Below are 22,582 nucleotides of genomic sequence, written 5' to 3'. Positions count from 1 at the left end.
CCCAGCTCATTACTAATCACTTCCTCTTACCTACACAGAAGAGTAACCACAGAACTCTTCAAAGATGCTAAGTAAGAGTCCCGTTTCACAACTTTCTTCCTCAGTTGTAAGGAAAAGGGTGTCCCCTAGACACGCCTTGGTGGGGCTAAAATGAAGTAGATTGTATGTGACCAGCGCTAGTTACACAGAGGGGTAAAAAATAAAAATCATCCTCAATGAAAGACCAGGTTTTTTCTTTTAATAAATCATTTTATTGGTGATTGTTTCAGCTCATATAACAATCCAAACATTAATTGTATCAAGCACAGTTGTACATATGATACCATCATCATTTTCAAAATATATTTTTCTACATGAGCCCTTGGTATCAGCAACTCTGTTTTCTACCCCTCCCTACCCTTCCACACTTATAAACCCCTGATAAATTATAACTTATTATTTTCATCTCTTACACCATGCACTGTCTCCCTTCACCCACATTTCTATCATATGTCGGTCATTGTAAACAGTGCCCCCTTTCTGTGCATTCTTCCCCCATCTTCCCATATCCAATGGTATTGCTACTCCAGTTATTTTTCCTGATGGATTTATCTGTCCTGCATTCCAGGTGTCAAGAGCTGTACCAGTGTAATGCCCCGGTCTAGCTGGATTGTTAAGGTAGAACTGGGGTCATGACAGTGTGGAGGCAAAAGCATGAAAGACCTAGAGGAACGTGGTGATTTGTCCATGCTATAATACCCTGGCTGGCTCATCCGTTCTGTGATGGATGTTCAATTGGCAAAAGAAGGGGTTTGGGTCTCCACTTCAACCTCCACCATTTACATCCATATGATTGTTGTTTGGGGTCTTCTGATGGCTGATATTAATCCTGTCGACACTTCATGATCACACAGGCTTGGTGTGCTTCTTCCATATAGGTTTTGTTGCTTCCCTGATAGATGGCCACTTGTTTAACTTCAAGCCTTTAAGACCTCATAAGCTATACTTTCTAATAGCCAGCACCATCAGCTTTCTTCACCACATTTGCTATGCATCTAGTTTGTATTCAGTGATAGTGTCGATAAGGTGAGCATCACAGAATGCCAGCTTATTAGAACAAAGTGTTCTTGTGTTGAGGGGGGACTTGAATAGAAGCCCAATGTTCCTCTAATGCTTAACATATAAATTTATGTACATGGATCTATATCCCTATTGCTATACTTTGATATTTTTACTTATATACATGTCTATATTATTACCTCTATAAATGTCTTTTGGCTCCTAGTTATTTCCTCTATTTCTCTTTACTTACCTCCTGTCCCACTAGTATGTTCAACCTTCATTTGGTTCTCAGTAATACCTCCAGGCTATATTTCACCTGATCAAACCCCACCAGGCATTCTATATCCTCCTCACCACCAATTTTACGTCTCTTCTTCTTTCCTCATCCCTGCCTTTGGTGGCTCCCCTCCCATTTCCCCACCCTACCTCTCACTGACCCTGCCCCCCACCCGAACTGTTAATTCTGTTGTTTACCTCTTTAGATTGTTTATCTTGCCCATCTTATATAGATAGACATGAAAAAAAGAAGAACAAAAAGCTGGGCCTATAAATAGTACCCGGTCTGTCTCCTGTCCCTTATGTACATTTTGCAATCGAGTCTGACGAGGTGGCAATCCCTGCCCTCCAAGTCTGATGTCTATTTTCCAGATTCCTCAGGGACTTTGCTGCTTTGCTCCCTTTGTGTTTGCTCCAGTGTGTGTGTATGTAGGAGGAGGGGGCAGGAGATCCAGACTGAGCATGTTTCCTGCACTGTGTCTCCAGTGCTGTCCCCTGCAGTGCTGTGTTTCAGTGAAGGGACAACATGTCTAGTGGTGGGGCTGGCCCTATGGTCCTCTGGTCTCTTTGTTGCTCCAAGTTAGACTGTCCTCCTCAGGGCTTGGTGGGTGAGGATGCAGTCCACTCTCTCTCTCTCTTTCCTTCTTAGTTTATTCCCTTGTAGTCTGGGTAGACCTGCCACTCTCCCTGGGCTTTATCTTTGGTGTTGTCCTCTTTAATGAATTCACCAGGGAGGAGGTAGATGTAGTTGGGTACGGCCTGCGGACCTCTTTGTTAGTTCACTGATCATGCTGGAATGTTTCCCTCAAGACTTGCCATACCATTTGAGGTCTGGTCCCTCTCTCCCTTTCCTGTGGAGACATGAATAATACCCTCCTCATGTGTGGGTTAGTGCCCTGTTCCCCCACTATCCACGTCTTCTTTCTTTTCCCCCATCCTTTTTGTTTGGCTGCCCTATGCGTCCCTGAATTGGGTCTGACCTCTTCCAGAGAGCTGGGGCCAAGAAATTTGGAAGACAGCTAGCTGGCCAACTGACTGCAAGAGATCCACATTGTACCCACTCCAAAGATATGTGACCCAACAGAATGCACAAAATTTAGAACAATATCCTTGGGGTCATATGAAATTTTGCAGAAAATCATCCAACAATGCCTGCAACAGTACATTCACTAGAAACAGCTGGAATAGTGGTTCTCAACCTTCCTAAATCCATGACCCTTTAATACAGTTCCTCATAGTGTGGTAACCCCAACCATAAAATTATTACATTGCTACTTCATAACTGTAATTTTGTTATGAAAATTATTTAATAAAATAATTTATTACACTAAAAATTTAAATAAGTAAATAAAATTATTCTAAAAACTGCAATGCAATCACTAAGAATATATTCTAATAATAATAAATATATTTTTGTTAATGAAGATATGTTTATACATGTTTTGTTTGTGATAAATCTATGTATATATGAAATTGAATCCTATAGATCTATGATGTTTCTGGGTTTCATATGTGTTTTTACATAGTTGCAATTCTTTCTTTCTTTGCAACCTTTAAAAAATGTCAGAATTTACTTATTTTGCTGCTAATGGTCACTGGGTTGTATCTCTTGGTTGACTTATAAATGGTGTTTCCTTGAAATACAGTTTCTTTATGTTTACTATTTTTTTCTTTTTAGTTTATTCCACTGCTTGTAGCTACACAAGTTTTTCTCCACTTGGTTCAGAGAAGCACACTGAGTTAAAAATTGTGTACAATCCATCACCTCACATTGTTTGTGCAAATAGCATCCAGCTATTTACAAAAGGTTTGGTTCTGTAAAAGTGAATAATTCAGCTAATGAGATATAGAGTTAGTTTAAAATTGCACAATATCCCTCTTTCAACAGGCCATTTAAAAACTGGTACCAGTGGATAATCAAAGACAATATCAACAGAATACTATTAAGCTTTGGGGGCATGATATGAAGACTCTCTACCATAAATTAACAAAGAGGTTTTGAAAGGGAACCAAAGGCAGATTAAAAAAAAAAAAAACACCTTAGACCAGGAATGAATTTTTTTTTTTTTTTGGAAGAAGGGGAAAGATTTATACGAGGAGCAAAGACAGTCTCTCGCTAAGAACATAGTAAAACAATCTAAGGTCGCCGTTGCCATGCGTGCCCCAAACTCGAACAGCTCTTCTGGAGGGACTTAGGGTTTGTGTGAAGCAATAAACAGACAGCGAGGCAGAGGGCTTCCTTCCTTAATCCTGGAACCAAGAGTGCAAATGTATTTTCCCATGGGTGTGTATCATGAAGCTGAAAGGTCTTTCAAAAGGCACACGTGTCATACAATGAAATCATAACATAACTAATCAGCAATATACGCAGGTTGCATAAGAAACAGGCCATTAACTAATGCAGCCTCTTGACCTAGTGCTAGTTAACCTCAAGTCTCCTTAGTCCCCCAGAAGGGAACAATCTAGGATCCATATCAGAAAAGACGTCAGAAGGGGGCTTACTACATTTTACAGTGGATCAGGCTATAGAACTTGATTGTTCTTATCTACAGATAAACCTCCAGTAGAGTGGATAGCCAGATGTAGGATTGACATCCGTTATGGTAGCATCTTTAGGATAGTTCCTTAATGGGGGTGGGGGCATTATCGGAGGGACTATGTTCAGTCATGACAAAGTGTCTTTAGGTTTAGTATTTATATCTCATCAGTGGGAGGCGCTTAGCTCACCGGAGTTGGCTTTCCAGGCCCCGTCATGGGTGTAGAGGTTTTAGTTACTTAGGTTCTCATCCAGTCCTGCAATTTACCTCAATAGCCAAGTTTGCCGAGAGCAACTTTCTCTATAGTCCAAACGTGTCTTTGATGACTGAAGTTCACACATTTTCTGATACCCTAGGCCAGAGGTTCTCAACCTGTGGATCATGACCACTTTGGGGGGGTCAAATGACCCTTTCAAAAGGGTCACCTAAGACCATCGGAAAACATAAATATTTTACAATATATAAGTACATTTTTGTGATTAATCATTATGCTTTAATTATGTTCAATTTGTAACAAAGAAAATACATCCTGCATATCAGATATTTACACGGCGATTCATAACAGTAGCAAAATACCAGCGATGAAGTAACAATGAGAATAATTTTATGGTTGGGGGTGGGTCACTACAACGTGAGGAACTGTAGTAAAGGGTCAAGGCATGAGGAAGGTTGAGAACTACTGCCCTAGGTTTTTATCACATGCAAGTAAATTTTGTTAAAGATCAATCAACAAAGGTTGCATCATCCATCAGCAGGGAGCATCCAGAAATTCAGGCCTGACTCAGAAGAGGATGTGGAACAAGGGCCTGACTGCTGCTGTCACATGGGTCTTGGCTCAAAGCAGAGGAAACCAGAAGGATGTTTACTTGTGACTTCCTGACAACGGCAAGGAATTCGACTGAATAGTATCAGGACAATCTGTGGATCGCCTTGAGAAGAATGGGAATTCCAGCCGACATCATCATGTTCATGCAGGATCTCTACGTGGCTCAAGGGGTAGTTGTGTGAAGAGATCAAGGGAATGCTGTGTGGCTTAAAATCAGGACAGGTGTGCGTCCATGTTGTAGCTTTCCATTCTGTCTTCCATCTGTTTGCTGAGCACGTCATCAGGGAAGCTGGATTATATGTGCCCTCAGGGTTGGAGGAAGACATATTAACAGCATGATATCGGTGGATGGCACAACCTTGCATGCTGAAAGGGAGCGACTTGGAGCACTTGCAGTGAACATCAAGCTTTGTAGTCTTCTGCACGGATTACAGGTCCCTGTCACCAGGACTTCAGGAGTCAGGCTGAGCAGAGAGAAAAATGCAATCTCACCAGTTTATGTAATCTCCCAGGAATGGATTTTAGGCTCTCACTAAATCCTAGCTCCAATTGAAGAACAATTCGTTCTCGTATCGTGGCCCTGCTTGATACTTGCACTCGGGAAAGGAACACAGGAAATATGGTGGCTACAACAAAGTGTGCGGAGAAATTGAGATGTTGCCCAGCGATCAGAAAAAATGCTGTCTGGGATCTTAAAGGCTTGTTTCCAAAGAAGCAGGCATCTAAGTCAGTTGCAAAAAAGAAGCACACCAACTGAGTGACGGAAAGATGGTAAATCATATAATCCGAAGTGCAAGGAGATAACAGTTTCAGAGTCTAAATTGTGAGAACCTGGTTTGCAGAAGGCTGTGGATGATGGGAGGAGCCGAAGATGCATTCCTAGGATCTTCATAGGAAATAAGCTTCCAGTGATTTCCCTCTCTCCATAAAAGAGGAGGGGAGGAGAGTGGGTGCCCAATAGAGTGCATTGGAGAGATGACTATAGAATATCAAAATGGTAAACCTGATTCAAGTAGTTAAAACTTGGTCAATTGATCCCCATTCTGATGCGCTCTATGCCTGATTTGATTTTCAGAACTTTGTGTTTTTTGATTTGTTAGTATTGGAATTTATCTTGGATGTGTTATATCATTGAAGATGGCCCTCTTTAATTATTGTATATGTTTTTCTGTTTCTCAGTACCTGAAACCCAGGGACAACAAGCAGATAAAAGGTTTCTGGGGGTACAGTGATGGTGGTGTGTTGGGAGGTGGGGTGAAGTCAAAGTGAGCTGATGTCAAGGAGTTCAAGAAGGAAAAGAAAATGTTGGTAGCAACTGTATAATACTACTTGATGTGATTGAACTATGGAATGATATGATATCAGTAATAACTACAATAAAATGGTTATAACAGTTTCTATACATTCCAATGATTTGTCTTCAATATTGCACGATTAAACACACATAGGATTTGTCTGGTGAATGGCATAGTGTGGTAGTTACATAATCTGTTGTCAATTTGAGACTTAAGAGTGAAAAGGAGTGGAGTTCCATCGGGTGTCAGCTTGATGATCTCATTTGAAGGTGATAAGAGATAAACAGCTCCCTGGAGGCAGGACACATCTCACTCCCTGCGAGACAGTACTGATGACAAACCTGAGGGAGCTGCGCTGATGCAGCCAGAGCTCTGGGAGCTGGAGGCGCCACATGGAGACCCCTGCCAGCAATGAGATGCTTCTACTGCCTCTGCATCCATAACACTTTCCACCCACAGGTCTGTGAGCTCCTTCATTTGATATCCTTGCATGTGTTGCATTAGTCTGAAGGTGAACTTATAGATTGGTATTAGACATATTGGCTAATCGCTGACTTATGGACTTCATCTGGACTGGGCTGTGATGTTTCTCAATAGTCAATTGCTATTGTATATTAACCTCTTTCTTATGCACATGAGTGATTATGAATTTATTTCACTAGTCTACCCAGACCAACACACAGAGTCTGAGTTTTAGGGTGTCTATATGTATGATACATTTTATATCTCAATTTTAAGTGATTAAACCATTTAATAATTCATCTTTTTTGACTCACTGATCTGATTTTTTGTGCAAACTTTGAGATGTTAAATTATCATAATGAACATATATTTATATTTGAGTTCTTTATTTGCTTTACTAGCAAACCCCATTTTCACATTCACATAGATTTTGAAGATAAATAATTAGAACTTAAGAAGTTGAAATTACTTTTAATGTTTAAATGGTCCTGGATTTAATTGTGGATATGTAATTATCCATACTACAGGAAAAAAAAATCTCAAATCATTTAAAGACTATGCTGCATGCTTTCTGTTTTTACATTTCAGTTTAACTATACTTCCCAAATAATTTTAATTTTTAAAATTTAAATATTTACAATTTAAATTTAAGTAAAATTTAATTTTTTTTTAGCCCCTTGCATCAGGTCCTCTTTCCCCCCCCCTCCCTCCCCATTCCCCCCTCCCTCATATGCCCTTGGTAATTTATACATCGTTATTTTGTCATATCTTGCCCTATCCGGAGTCTCCCTTCCCCCCTTCTCTGCTGTCCCTCTCCCAGAGAAGAGGTCACATGTGGATCCTTGTAATCAGTTCCCCCTTTCCAACCCACTCACCCTCCACTCTCCCAGCATCGTCCCTCACACCCTTGGTCCTGAAGGTATCATCCACCCTGGATTCCCTGTACCTCCAACCCTCATATGTACCAGTGTACAGCCTCTGTCCTATCCAGCCCTGCAAGGTAGAATTCGGATCATGGTAGTTGGGGGGAGGAAGCATCCAGGATCTGGGGGAAAACTGTGTTCTTCATCGATACTACCTCACACCCTAATTAACCCATCTCCTCTCCTAAACCCCTCTATGAGGGGATCTCCATTGGCCGACACTTGGGCCTTGGGTCTCCACTCTGCACTTCCCCCTTCATTTAATATGATATATATATACATATATACACATACATATACACATATATACACATACATACACACACTTATATCTATTTTTTTTGCATGATGCCTTATACCTGGTCCCTTGGGCACCTCCTGATCGCACTGGCCGGTGTGCTTCTTCCATGTGGGCTTATTTGCTTCTGAGCTAGATGGCTGCTTGTTCACCTTCAAGCCTTTAAGACCCCAGACACTATCTCTTTTGATAGCCGGGCACCATCAGCTTTCTTCACCACATTTGCTTATGCACCCATTTGTCTTCAGCGATCCTATCATGGAGGTGTGCAGTCAATGATATGATTTTTTGTTCTTTGATGCCTGGTAACTGATCCCTTTGGGACCACTCGATCACACAGGCTGGTGTGTTCTTCCATGTGGACTTTGTTGCTTCTGAGCTAGATGGCCGCTTGTTTATCTTCAAGCCTTTAAGACCCCAGTCACTATCTCTTTTGATAGCCGGGCACCATCAGCTTTCTTCACCACATTTACTTGTTCACCCACTTTGGCTCCAGCCGTTGTGTTGGGAGAGTGAGCATCATAGAGTTCCAATTTAATAAAAGAAGGTATTCATGGATTGAGGGAGTGTTTGATTAGAGGCCCAAGGTCCTTCCACCACCTTAATACTTGACCTATAAATATAGACACATAGATCTATTTCCCCATCCTCCTATATATATTTGCATGTACATGTCTTTGTCTAGACCTCCATGAATGCCCTTTGACTCCTAGCTCTTTCCTCCATCTCCCTTGACCTTCCTCCTGCCCTATTACCATGCTTCATCGCCACCTGGGCTAGAGTATACTTCTTCTCTAAGCAACCTTACCCTTGATCATTTCCCACCAGGCCTGCCACTCCCCCTTCTCTACCATTTGGGGTCCCATGTTTTTCCCTTGTCCCTGGGTTTGTTAACACCACTTCCTTACCCCCCCTACCCCCCCACCCCAAGTCCCCCCGGAACTGTCGGTCCCGTTGTTTTTCATCCAGATAGTTCATCCAGCCTGTCCTATTCAGACAGACCTAAAATTTAATTTTTAAATAAAATTAAATATGATTTTAAAATTCAAACTCATGCCAATTTTCTGAATATACTTGTAGTCATTTAAAATTAAAAAGTAATTAATGTTAAATTAGCTATTACATAAGGAACACATCAATATGTATATCAAAGTATGTATTCTGAGTAGTAGATTTTTATGATGATTTTTTACTGCAGTTAGAATTCTACTCCTCATTTATATCCCAGATGAACTTCAAGGAAACATTCTTCATCTTCTTCTGGAAGACCTTGTCAAACTTTTCACTCTGTTCCACGGTCAGGTGATTTTTCCAGTCTCCAATGGTACCTAGTAGGATAACACATGAAGCGCAGCTAGTGACAATGTAAAATGCAAAGGAGGAACGTTATCCCAACCCACTTGAATCTTCTCTAAGCAAAGCTAAATATCTGTTAGTTTTCCAAGAGGTTTGATTTTTCATCTTTTCTTTTGTGACAATAACTCCAGAAACGCTGTTAGGAATGGACTAAAACCATAAGTATAGTATAGATTACGTTCATCTCTTTTAGGCATGCACTAGTAATATCATTGAAACCTGATGTTTACTGAAATGAAGAAATAAACCATGAATATACATAAAGAGATTTCCCCCAGTTTCACTATGTATCTAGCAGTATAGCCTCCATTGCCCATGAGTTGATGCTGACTCATTCAACCCTGGAGGACAGGGTAGAACTGTCACTGCTGGTTTCTGAGACGGTGACTCTTTATGGGAATCAAAAGCTTCCCGTTCCCCCCATCAAACACTGTACAGCAGAATACTTACATCCTAAAATAAGCCTGTAATATATTCATTCATCTTTAAGTTGATAAAAGATCATAAAATTTAAAGATGGTCAAGTGTTAATGTGAAGGTTACAAAGAGGATCCTATACATTATAGAAAGTTTAAGTAGCACATGAATTTATTTTTCAAGTGAATCCAGTCGTTTAGCATATGTTGTTAACAGGGTTTCCTTTGTACACATTTTTATTGTCAATTACAGCAATAAGAAAATGCTTGTGGGCATAAAATTGTCTCATGTTTGATATTATGTTTAGCTGAACAATGAAAAGTTAATAGTAAAACTTAACCATTAAACCCACTGTCTTCCGGTCAATTTTGACCCATGATGATCATTAGGACAGAATAGAACTGATCCAAGTTTTCCAAAGTCAGATATCTTTATGGAAGCAGACTGCCATATCTTTTCTCCAAAGAGTGACTCAGAGGTTCAAACTGGTCCTTGTCATAGGCATAAGGAAACTGAGCATTAAAAAAATATGACTATTAGGGGAAATTACAGTTAACATGCTGATATGCGGGTAAGTCAACATGTATTGCTACAAAATCATGGAAACATTCATTAAACAAAATTATGAAGCTCTGAAGCAGTTGTTGCGCATCACATCATTCAGCCAGATCTATGTAAGCCCAAGGTGCTATTTTATTCTCCCTAACCCTTGCCTAAGAACTCTTGCTCTTTTACTTACAACACATCAAAACAGCACTTTGCGCATCCTTGAAGAACTTAAATCGTGTTCCTTTACAGTTATTACAGTTTGTGAACAAAAGAATTCTAAAGCAGCAAGATTGGGAACTTGGGAGGATAGAGTAAGATGGCTAAATGAAATTAGCATAGTGAAACACGTGATATCTTCAAAATATGAGCATCTGTATGATCACACTGAAAAAGGTTCTCTCATCAAATCTATTTTCCATTTGCTACAACGTCTTCCAAATAAACCTCTGTGATTATAACTGTTTCCTTGGAGAAAATCTACCAACATTTCTCATTTGAAATGGTATAAAAGAGACTTCCAGAAAGATGGTGATGGAGAGTAACACATTCCAGAAGGACTCCGCCGAAATCAGCCCGGGAGAGTTGCTTAGCTGGAGATTCAACAATGCTGAATCACAGGATGAGCATCATGAAGATAAGTAGGCACAAGCCCACAAGGTTTTGAGTTGCTGGGGGCTTGTGGCGTACCACAATGGAGGCAGGCAAGGGCTTCACTTTAGCCTCACCACTGTCTCTGCTGGGTCTGGGAAGGGTTCAGCTATATTGTTACTTTTGTTTCACTCTCTTCTCTCTGCCGCCCCCCCCCCCCCAGTCACGGGGGACTGCGCAGGAGCTTTTTATCAACACATTCACAGCTTGCCACCTCTGCTTCTTCCGGGCAGGGACTAAATCCTTGCAGCCCCATGGGCAGGGATTAGAGTTCAGCTACATTGTTACTTTGTTTCCATCTCTTCTCTATATCCCCCCACATTCTCAGAGGGATTGCTTTTTTATTCTTTTTCTCCTCTGTCTCTTTTCTGTTCTCTCACCCTCCACTACTGACTTTCAGACCACTCCAATTAGCCTAGCGCATTTATGCCTGCACCACACACAGCTAAAAGAAAATCATGAGAGCAGCTAGTGGAAAACAAGCAATCACATATAAAGGTTTCCAAATAAGAATATGCTCAGACCTATCAGCAGAAACCATGAAGAAGAGGAGAGAGTGGTGTAACATATTCCAAAAATTGAAGGACAACAATGCAAACCCAAGAATACTCTACCCAGCCAAATTATCCATCAAGATAGATGGAGAAGTAAGAGTCTTCCCAGACAAGAAAAAACTCAAATAATACGTTAGAAGAAACCCAATCCTACAAAAGATCCTTGCCAACCCAGCATGGGCAGAAAAGCAGCACTCACCAAGCATAAATAAGAAACTGCCACATAGAACAATCTCACCCAGAGGGCAACAAAACACACACACACACACCAAGATAGCATTGGCTTAAGGATGGAAAGAAGTCAAGAGTGACACACACACACACACACACATGCACAATACACTAATGATAAAGGAAGGTAGGAAAACACCCAACACAAAGGGTAAAGGATGACATCACAAAGTCTGCAGATGGAGATAATAACCCAGAATATCAATGACCTGAATTCAGGCATTAAAAGACTGAGACTAGCAGACTGGCTTAGGAAACAAAACCCATCAATCTGCTGCCTACAGGAGACATATCTCGTGGCAACAGGCAAAAATAGACTGAAAATCATAGACTGGAGAAAGGCATACCAAGCAAACAGCAATTCAAAAAAAGCAGGGGTTGCAATCCTAATCAAAGATAAAATTGACCTGAAAGTACAAAGCATAAAAAAGATAAGGAAAGACATTATATAATGCTCAAGGTAATGGTAGGTGAAGAACCACGCAGCATTGTAAATATATATTCCCTGAATGAGAGACCTGCTGAATACATCAAACAAAAACTCCAAAACATGAAAAAAGAAATCAGAGCCTCAACAATTACAGTGGGTGACTTCAATATGCCGCTTTCTGAGAAAGATAGCTCACAGGAAAAGAAACTCAACAAGGAGGCTAGAGACCTAAGCACTGTGATCAGACAATTAGACCTGATAAATAATCTCAGAGCTTATCATCCAAATTTTTAAAAATCACATTCTTTTCATGCCCACATGCCACATATTCAAAGATAGACCACATGCTGGGGCATAAGACAAACCTATATAAATTTAAACATATTGAAATCATACAGACCTCTTTCTCTGACCACTTTGCCATAAGGCTGAAAATCCAAAAAATAAAGATGAAGAAAACAAGAGCAGACAATTGGAGGATGAATAACTCCCTACTGCAAAAGGAGTACACACTGGCACACATCAGAAATGAAATTAGGAAATTTCTAGAAACGAACAAGAATGAGCACACAACATACTAAAACTTATGGGACACAGCAAAGGCAGTTATCAGAGGATGTTTCATAGCAATACATGCACAGCTGAGAAAGGAAGAGAGACTCATTATTGATATGCTGGTACAAAATTTACAAGTAGAGAAGAATCATCAGGACAATCCTACTAATAGCAAAAGAAAAGAAATAATAAACATCAGGGCTCAGAGTCAGAAGAGGGAATATAAGAAAACTATGGAAAAATTAATGGTGCTAAGGATAAACAGAATTGACAGACAGCTGGCAAACCTAACAAAAGAAAGGAGGGAACAAATTTCAATAACAAGAATGAGGGATGAAAGAGGGGACATTGCACCAGACCATAATGAAATCAAAAGGTTAATTACACAGTACTACGAAGGATTGTACTCCAATGAATTCAAAAATTGGAAGACATGGACAAATTCTTGGAAAAACAATCCCTACCTAGAGTATCCCCAAAGGACATGAAGAATCTCAACAGAACAATAGCAATAGAAGAAATAGACAACATTATCAAGGGATTATCAACAAAAACAAAAAATCCCCTGGACCAGATGGCTTCACTGGAGAATTATACCAAGCATTTAGGGAAGAACTAGCACCAATCATACGCAAACTCTTCCACAACATAGAAAATGACAGCAAACTCCTTCTATGAAGCTAGTATAACTCTGATACCCAAACCAGGCAAGGATACCACAAGAATTGAGAACTACAGACCAATATCCCTAATGAACATTGATGTAAAAATCCTTAACAAAATACTGGCCAACAGAATACAAAAGTATATAAAACAAATAATTCACCATGACCTAGTGGGATTCATACCAGGGATGCAGGAATGATTCAACATATGAAAGACCATTAGTATTATTCATCACATGGACATGAAAAACTGTAAGAACCACATGATAATATCAATAGATGCAGAAAAAACATTCAACAACACCCAACACCAATTCCTGCTTAAAACACTTGAGAAGATAGGAATGGAAGGAAAATTCCTCAAGACAATTTAAGCTATATATGAAAAATCAACAGCAAATGTGGTAGTCAATGGAGATAAGAATAACACAATCCCACTGAACAAGGGGGCCAGACAAGGATGCCGCTTGTCCCCACTCTTATTTAATATTGTACTTAACAACATAAGGCAAAGAAAAGACATCAAAGGTGTTTGTCTGGGGAAGGAAGAAGTGAAATGACCATTACTTGCAGATGATATGATTTTGTATTTGGAAAATACCAAAATTTCCACAAGAGGAGTACTGAAAGAAATTGAAGACTTTGACATAGTGGTAGGATATTAGATCAACAAACAGAAGTCCATTGGACTGTTATACACATTGGATAAGACCACAGAAGAGGAGATCAAAGAGGTGGTACTCTTCACAATAGCTAACCACAAATTGAAATACCTGACTAAAAGAACAAAAGATTTATATGGGGAAAACTACAGAACACTATTACAAGAAACCAAGAGTGACCTCAACAAATGGAAGAATATACCATGCTCGAGGATTGGAAGATTCAATATAGTCAAGATGTCAGTTCTGCCTAAGGAACTATATAAGTTTAATGCAATCCTGATACAATTACCCTCATATTTCTTCAAAGAAATGGAAAAACTGATTACCAACTTCATATGGAGAGGTAAGAAGCCCAGAATTAGCAGAGAACTCCTCAAAAAGAAGGACACAGTAGGAGGGCTTGCTTTACCTGACTTTAGCACATACTATATAGCCACAGTTCTTCAAAGAAATGGAAAAACTGATTACCAACTTCATATGGAGAGGTAAGAAGCCCAGAATTAGCAGAGAACTCCTCAAAAAGAAGGACACAGTAGGAGGGCTTGCTTTACCTGACTTTAGCACATACTATATAGCCACAGTTGTCAAGACTGCATGGTATTGGTACAATGCCAGAAAATCAGACAAATGGTAAAGAACTAAAAACCCGGAAATAAAATCATCAGCATACAGACAACCGATCTTTGATAAGGGCCCCAAAAATTTCAAATGGGAAGCAGATGCCCTCTTTTACAAGTGGTGCTGGAAAAATATGGATATTTACCTGCAGAAGAATGAAGCAAGACCCTCATCTCACTCCATGCACAAGAATAAACTCAAGGTGGATCACAGTACTTGAAGTTAAACCACAAACTATTAGGACTATCAAGGAGGAAATTGGGACCAACTTGAGAACTTTGGCACAGAAAATACATAGGATTTCAGAAATAGGGAAGGACACAAACACAGAGGAGGCACAAATTCACAAATAGGATATACTGAAGATAAAACACCTGTGTACATCAAAAGAATCCACCAAGAGGGTCCACGTACTGGGAAGAGAGTACACAGAGTGGGAAAACATCTTCAGCAATCACACATCAGACAAAGTCCTTTGTACTAAAATCTACAATACTCTGATAGCTTCCAAAAAGAAAAAAAAAACTAATTGCCCACTGAGAAGGTGGGCAAAGGACCTGAACATAATTTTTATATGTCCAGAAATCCAAATGGCCAACAAACATATGAGAAATTGTTCCTGATCTTTAGCCATAAGAGAAATACAAATTAAAACAACAATGAGGTACCACCTAACACCCTCAAAAATAGCCCAATGCAAAAAATCAAAAAACAACAATGTTGGAGGGGCTGTGGGGAGACAGGAACTCTCACCCACTGCTGGTGGACTTGTAAGTATGTACACCCACTATGGAAATCGATCTGGCGATATTTAAAACAGATGGAAATAGAGTTACCATATGACCCAGCAATCCCCCTACTGGGAATATCCCCAGAAGAGGCAAGAAACAAACCACGGCCAGACATCTCTGTTCCAGTGTTCATTGCGGCACAGTTCACAATTGCAAGGAGTTGGAAACAACCCAAATTTCCATCAACTGACAAGTGGATTAAAAAGCTATGGTATATGCACACAATGAAGTACTATGCATCTCTAAAAGGCAGGGATGAATGTATGAAGCACATCACTGCATGGGTAGAATGGGAAGAAATCATGGTAAAGGAAGTATGCCAAGTAAAAATGACAAATACAACATGAATCTATGCAGGTTAGCTTTTTAAAAAATGCAAAAGGGGCATAGGGAAAAAGCTATGGTATACAAATATTTCTGGGGGTGATAACCAGGTAATATGGCAGGGACCAGACCAAATACAGGGAAACATATGGTAGACAATGAAAAAGGAGATGGGGAAAGGAAAAAAATTATAATAAAGAAATAGGTTGGGGGCACAGGGCACTAACCAACCCAAGGGGAGGGTATTGTTTATATCTCCACAGGGAAGAATGCAACATGCTGGCATGTAGTCGGGAACCAGTGGATAGGTCTGTGGGGCTGATCCCAACCCAAACTATTACATGGTCACCTGACCCTCCCCTGAGAAGAATTTATTTCAAAGGATGGCACTGAATCTGCAGTTCTGGGAGAGGGAGATATCTGATCCGAATGCACGGGAGCAGATGAAAGGGAAGGAGGAGAGAGTGGAGCATATCCTGGCCCACCAGGCCTTGAGGATGATGTTCCAGATTAGAGCAGCCAGTCCACAGAGAGGACCACATGGCCAGCCACACTATGAGACATGACGTCCCTCACTGACCTATACCCCTACAAGGGATAACATCAGAGACACCGAGTGGGAATTGTGCCTGATGTGATTCCACAACACTGAGGAAAACCACTAACGGGTGCAACAGAACTGCTAGGAAACAGAGTGGCTAGGTCTCCAGGGAATGCTGAAGTGGACTCTTAGGCCAGGGCATGGTGCCCCAACATACTGGACTGAAAAACAATCCTAAAGGCCAACAGTCCTTGAACTAGCTACAAGCTTTTCTTTCTTGTTTTGTTTTTGTTATTGCTTTGTTGTTGTTTTGTTGTATATTGTTGCTTGGTTTTGCTCTGTTTTGTTTTTGTGCATGTTATTATCTCCGCTGGTCTGTCTAAGTAAGATAGGCTGGATGAACAATCTGACGGAAAAAACAACAGGACCGACAGTTCGGGGGGGTCATGGGAGAAGAGGAGGTTGGGGGAAAAGTAGTGGTGTTAACAAACCCAGGAACAAGAGCACAACAAGTGATCCAAATCAGTGGTGAGGAGGGTGTAGAAGGCCTGGTAGGGCATGATCAAGGGTAATGTAACCAAGAGGAATTACTGAGACCCAAATGAAGGCTGAGCATGATAGTGGGACAAAAGCAAAGTCAAAGCAAATAGATGAAAGAACTAGGAGGCAAAGAGTATTTATAGATGTCTAAATAAAGTGATGTACATATACAAATATATTTATATAGGAGGATAGGGAAATAGATCTTTGTGTATGTATTTATAGGTTTAGGATTAAGGTAGCAGAAAGACATTGAACCTCCACTTACGCACTCGCTCAATGCAAGAATAATTTCTTCTATTAAATTGGCATTCTATTATGCTCACCTTCCCAACACAACTGCTGAAGACAAAGTGGGTGAATAAGAAAATGTGGTGAAGAAAGCTGAAAAGAAAGCAACAAAGCCCACATAGAAGTGCACCAGCCTGTGTGATCACAAGGTGCCGAAGGGATCAGTTCTCAGGCATCAAAGAACAAAAATTCATAACATTGTGTGCTCACCTCCCTGATATAATCGCTGGAGACAAATGGGTGCATAAGTAAATGTGGTGAAGAAAGCTGATGGTGCCTGACTATCAAAAGATATAACATCTGGGGTCTTAAAGGCTTGAAAGTAAACAAGCGGCCATCTAGCTCAGAAGCAACAAAGCCCACATGGAAGAAGCACACCAGCCTGTGAGATCACAAGGTGCCGAAGGGTCAGTTATCAGGCATCAAAGAACCAAAATTCATGTCACTGTGTGCTCACCTCTCTGATACGATCACTGAAGACAAATGGGTGCATAACCAAATGTGGCAAAGAAAGCTGCTGGTGTCCGGTTATCAAAAGAGAAAGCGTCTGGGGTCTTAAAGGCTTGAAGGTAAACCAAGTGGCCATGTAGCTCAGATGCAGCAAAGCCCACATGGAAGAAGCACACCAGCCTGCACAATCAAGAGATGTCAACGGGATCATTTATCAGGCACCATCAGAACAAAAATTTATATCATAGTGAATGAGGGGGGTGGGGGGTCGAGTGGAGACTCAAAGCCTATTTGTAGTTCAGTGGACATCCCCTTACAGAAGGATCTCAGGGAAGAGACCAGCCAGTCAGGGTGCGATGTAGCAACGATGAAACATACAACTTTCCCCTAGTTCCTAAAATTTTCTTCCTACCCCACTATCATGATGCCAAGTCTACCTTGCAAGTGTGGCTAGACCAGAGGATGTACACTGGTATAGATAAGAACTGGAAACACAAGGAATCCACGGCGGATGATCCCTTCAGGACCAGTGGTGTGGGTGGCAATACTGAGAGGGTGGAGGGAGGGTGGGGTGGGAAGGGGAACCAATTACAAGGATCTACATGTGACCTCCTCCCTGAGGGACAGACAACAGAGATGTGAATGAAGGGTGATGTTGGACAGGGCAAAATATGACAAAATAATAATTTATAAATTATCAAGGGTTCATGAGGGAGGGGGGCAGAGGAAGGGAGGGGGAAAATGAGGATCTGATGCCAACGGATTAGGTGGAGAACAAATGTTTTGAGAATGATGAGGGAAATGAATGCACAATTTTGCTTTATACAATTCATGTATATATATGGATTGTGATAAGAGATGTATGAACCCCTAATAAAATGATTTTTTTAAAGAAATGATATAAAATAATCAGTACACAGTTCTGAGAGGACCTTTCTGCCTTGAACTAACCTGGAGTGACAGAAGTCACTCTTTTGAACAGAACTTATTATTTTAAGAAAATATGATGAGCAAAAGAGAAGTATGGTATTGAGAGACTATTTTCTGCATCCTTCACTAATCACTAAGAGATATTTAATATATTTAGTTTGGAATAAACCATCATGTATAAGAACTTGAACCCTAACAGCAATACTTTTTAACTTACCCAGGTATGATAACATATTAATTAATGTCCATCAATATGACATTATGAATAAATCAGAGAATAAAATATATATGAAATAGAGAAATACACATTTTGTTTTAGAATGACATACATTACCATGATTAAAATAAATTATTTTAACTTAATTGGCATCAATATGAAGGTAAATACATTCATTCTTAAAAATAATTTCTTGTACACATTAGATATACAACAAAACTTTTTTTCCTGTTGTTCAATAAGTTCAATAGCTGAATTTATAACACATTAGGTATTTATATATCACTCTACACTTTATGATGAAAGAATGTGGCTTATGAAAAATAGTAAGAATCCAACCCCAGCAACCTCCACACAATAGAGATAATAAATTCAGTATTATATTTAAATTTCAGAATGTTTTAGGGGAAATATTAGAAAATAACAATTGGACCTGCCCTGCATATATTCATATATATGCATTATGTTCCACTAAAATATTGCTAATAAATATTGAAGAGTGGCAGCACGTAGAATAGAAAGAAGATAGCTAGTATTGATTAGATAGGCCCAAGGGTCAGGAACTGCTCTCAAGGTGTGTTGCAGTGTCTGGGACACACTTTAGGGCCATGTTAGGTTAGAACCTTAGATAGTCACTAGGAATACAATGGCCAGGATCACTCAGAGAACAACGTTGGAAAAAACTCTTAATTCCCATATGGACCAAGGACTCAAGGGACCACTCAATACTTTGCTTCTATAATTCCCTGGACATCACCTTTGCGTAGGAAATGTCCGTCTTTCCTTGTTCCAATTTCCTCTTTAAGGACTTTGATATAATTTGCTAGTGCATCAGACTTCATGTTCTGAAAACTGGCCATGTTCACGACTGCATCCACTGCCTCATCACTCAGTTTTTTCTCAAGAAAATTGCAGATTTTAAGCACAGAACCTCTAAGATCCTAAAAGAAATGGTGGGAATGAGAAACTAGTCAACTTCTGCATGAGTCACAGAATAGCATTTCAATCCTTATTTAACTGTCAGATATAAAATTTGACACAGATATATTACATTTCTCTTCCTTCTTCGAAAATGAGTATTTGTTAGTCAACTTTTTGAAAGTGTCTTGTTTGAATTTATAGAGTTCATTGACTTTGCTCACTAAGTCAAGGTTTATAAAATTTGATGTATCCCAAAATATTTTGGATCCTGGAAAAGTTTAAGAGAAGAATGAAATTTTACTTGTATTTATTAATAGTGCACACAGTATTTTAAAGGAAATTATTATAGAAAACAAAATACGATAAGGGCTATAATAGAAAATAACATTCAATGTATTAAAGAAAGATTACTGTTATCTTGGTACATTTAGAACAATAGTCAAGGGGAAGAATTATGTCATCCAGTTTGAGCAAGAGGATGAAGAAAGGTCCCTGCAAAAAATGTGTGAATTAGTTTTTGGTTACAAAAGTAAGTGCCAAATTATAAAAACATTTAATGCTTTTAATATTTAATGAAAATTGAACCTCGGTGTGTGTGGTATTTGATAGCTCTAAGACTAAAGTGAAGAGAGACTTCTGGGAAGATGGCAACTGAGTAACACATACCAGAGGGACTCCAAAGAAATCAGCACGGGAAAGTTACTAAGAACAAAATTCCACACTGCCAGGTCACAGGAAGAGCATCATAAAGATAAGTAGGCACAGATCCATTAGGTTTTGAGGAACTGAGACCTTTTGGCTTACCACAATGGAGACCTCTAGGGTTTGACCTTAGCCCTACCACTGTCTTGGCCGGAACAGGGATCATTTGGAGCCTTTGCAGGGGCTTTATCTCAACACATTCACAACTTACCACTGCCTCAGGGCAGAATTTAAGCTCTTCCAGCCCCATGGTCAGGGATCAGGGCTCGGCTATATTGTTACTGTTGTTTCTCTTCTCTCTCACCCACCAACGGCTCAACCAACTCGGGGAAGGGTTTAAACCCTTCAAACCCCATGGTCATGGATCGAGGCTCAGTCATTTTTACTTTTCACTCCCTCTAATCTCTCTTTCCCCCACCCCCTCACCTCAGTCTGTGCCAACACTCTCCAAGAATTCACGTGGCTGCAGGGACCTCTGTGCAACCTCTGCAGTAATCTACCTAGCCAGGGAAATTCGGCCCAACATTCACGGTGCTCTACACCAAAGCCGGCAACCCACCAGATTTCTGTGGCCCTCCCGTTGCAGCAAGCAACACCTCACGCCCTCTGCGGTACCCCAAGCTGCCATAGGCCATACCATCACAGCTTCTGGTGAGATCACCCAGTACAGCACCATCTTAGTGAGTCCAAAACCGCACAACCAGCATCCTCTGAAAGGACCATCCAACTTGCCCTCCAAATAAAAAAATGCAAACAAAAATCTAATAAGATCATCAGAGAAGCTGAAGAAAACCTAAGAGCTATGCCTGATGGTATGAAGAGGAACAACATCAGACTAATTTCTCAAAAACAGTGAGAATTCTTGGAGGAAAACATCCCTAGCTTAATGAATGAAAACCAAGCAACCATTCAGGGAGCTGAAAGAACATGACTAAATACCAAGAAATCACCAATATTGGGGAAAGGAGAAAATCATGACAGCAGCTAGGGAAAAGCAAGCAATTATATATATATATATAAAGGTTTACAAATATATATATATAAAGGTTTACAAATAAGAATATTCTCAGACTTATCAGCTGACAGTATGAAGAAGAGAGAGTGGAGTGACATATTCCAAAAATAGCGCAAACCCAAGAATACTCTATCCAGCCAAATTATCTATAGATAGATGGAGAAATAAGAGTCTTCCCAGACAAGGAAAAAAACCAAAGAATATGGTATATATATATATAAACTAGCCTGACAAAAGATCTTTGCCAATCCAGTATGGGCAGAAGAAAACACTCACCAAGCACAAATAGGAGACTGCCACTAAGAACAACCCCACGAAGAGGGCAACAAAGAAAAACACAGGCCCCAAGATAGCATTGGCTTAAGGGTGGAAAGAAGTCAAGAAAGAACCACACACACACATGCACAACACCGATAAGAAAGGAAGTTAGGAAAACACCAAGCACAAAAGGTAAAAGATGACATCACAGAGTTCAATGATGGAGATAATAACCCTGAATATCAGTGGACTGAACTCAGGCATGAAAAGACTGAGGCTAGCAGACTGGTTTAGAAAACACAGCACATCAATCTGCTGCCGACAGGAGACACATCTCAAAACAAACAGACAGAAATAGGATGTGACTCATGGGCTGGAGAAAAATATACCAAGCAAACAACAAGTTAAAAAGAACAGGGTTTGTAATCCATAATCTGAGATAAAATTGACCTCAAAGTGAAAACCATAAAAAGAGATAAGGAGGGACACTGTATAATGTTCAAGGAAACAATAGACAAAGAATCATCAAGCATTTTAAAGATATGTTCCCCGATTGAGAGACTTGCTGAATACAACAACCAAACGCTCCAAAAGATGAAAAAAGAAATCACAGCCTCAACAATTATAGTGGGTGACTTCAATAAGACACTCTCTGAGAATGATTTATCATAGGGAAAGAAAGTCAAGTAGGCAAGGGATCTAAAGACTACAATTAGACTATTTTTCCTGAGATGTTTACTGAGCTCTTCATCCAAATACAAAAAACCTCTCATTCTTTTCAAGCCACATGGCGCATATTCGAAGGTAGACCACATGCTGGGTCATAAGGCGAATCTACATAAATTTAAGTACATTGATATCATACAAACCTTTCTCTCTGACTACTGTGCCACAGGGCGGGAAATCAGCAAAAGGAAGATGAAGAAAACAAAGCAAACAATTAGAGGATGAATAACTCTTTATTGCAAAATAAGTGTGTACTGGCCCAGATCAGAAATGAAATTAGGAAATTTCCAGAAACCTATGATAATGAGATCATTATGTAACAAAAAGGCAGTTACCAGAGGAAGTTTCAATGAAGACCTATCTAACATCAGTGAAATCCCTTATTTCCTATTCTCCTCAAAATCTGGTCTGAATATCTAGCTGTTCTCAGACAATGTATTGCTTCAAATATTAATGGCTGATCTTTAGCAAAATTTTAGTTGCATGTGCTATCAAGGATATTTGTTGTATTAGTCTGGGTAGACTAGAGA

The 22,582-nt window shown here is 39.9% G+C and overlaps 1 protein-coding gene across 1 annotated transcript in view; it reads right to left on the bottom strand.

Moving 5' to 3' along the window:
• Window positions 1-8,864: 8,864 nt before the first annotated feature.
• The window catches only part of LOC142452746 (amine sulfotransferase-like), a 30,410-nt gene continuing 16,692 nt past the window's right edge, over window positions 8,865-22,582 (bottom strand). The window contains exons 5-6 of the mRNA XM_075553969.1: window positions 19,188-19,371; window positions 8,865-8,986 (exon numbers count right to left, since the gene is read on the bottom strand). Of these exons, the coding sequence (XP_075410084.1) occupies window positions 8,865-8,986; window positions 19,188-19,371 (306 nt within the window). The remainder of the gene's footprint in view (window positions 8,987-19,187; window positions 19,372-22,582) is intronic.

Source organism: Tenrec ecaudatus, chromosome 7, assembly GCF_050624435.1.
Source record: "Tenrec ecaudatus isolate mTenEca1 chromosome 7, mTenEca1.hap1, whole genome shotgun sequence".
Taxonomy (NCBI): Eukaryota; Metazoa; Chordata; class Mammalia; order Afrosoricida; family Tenrecidae; genus Tenrec; species Tenrec ecaudatus.
Note: the sequence above shows the minus strand (reverse complement) of the source record. Positions and strands in the feature narration are given on the sequence as shown.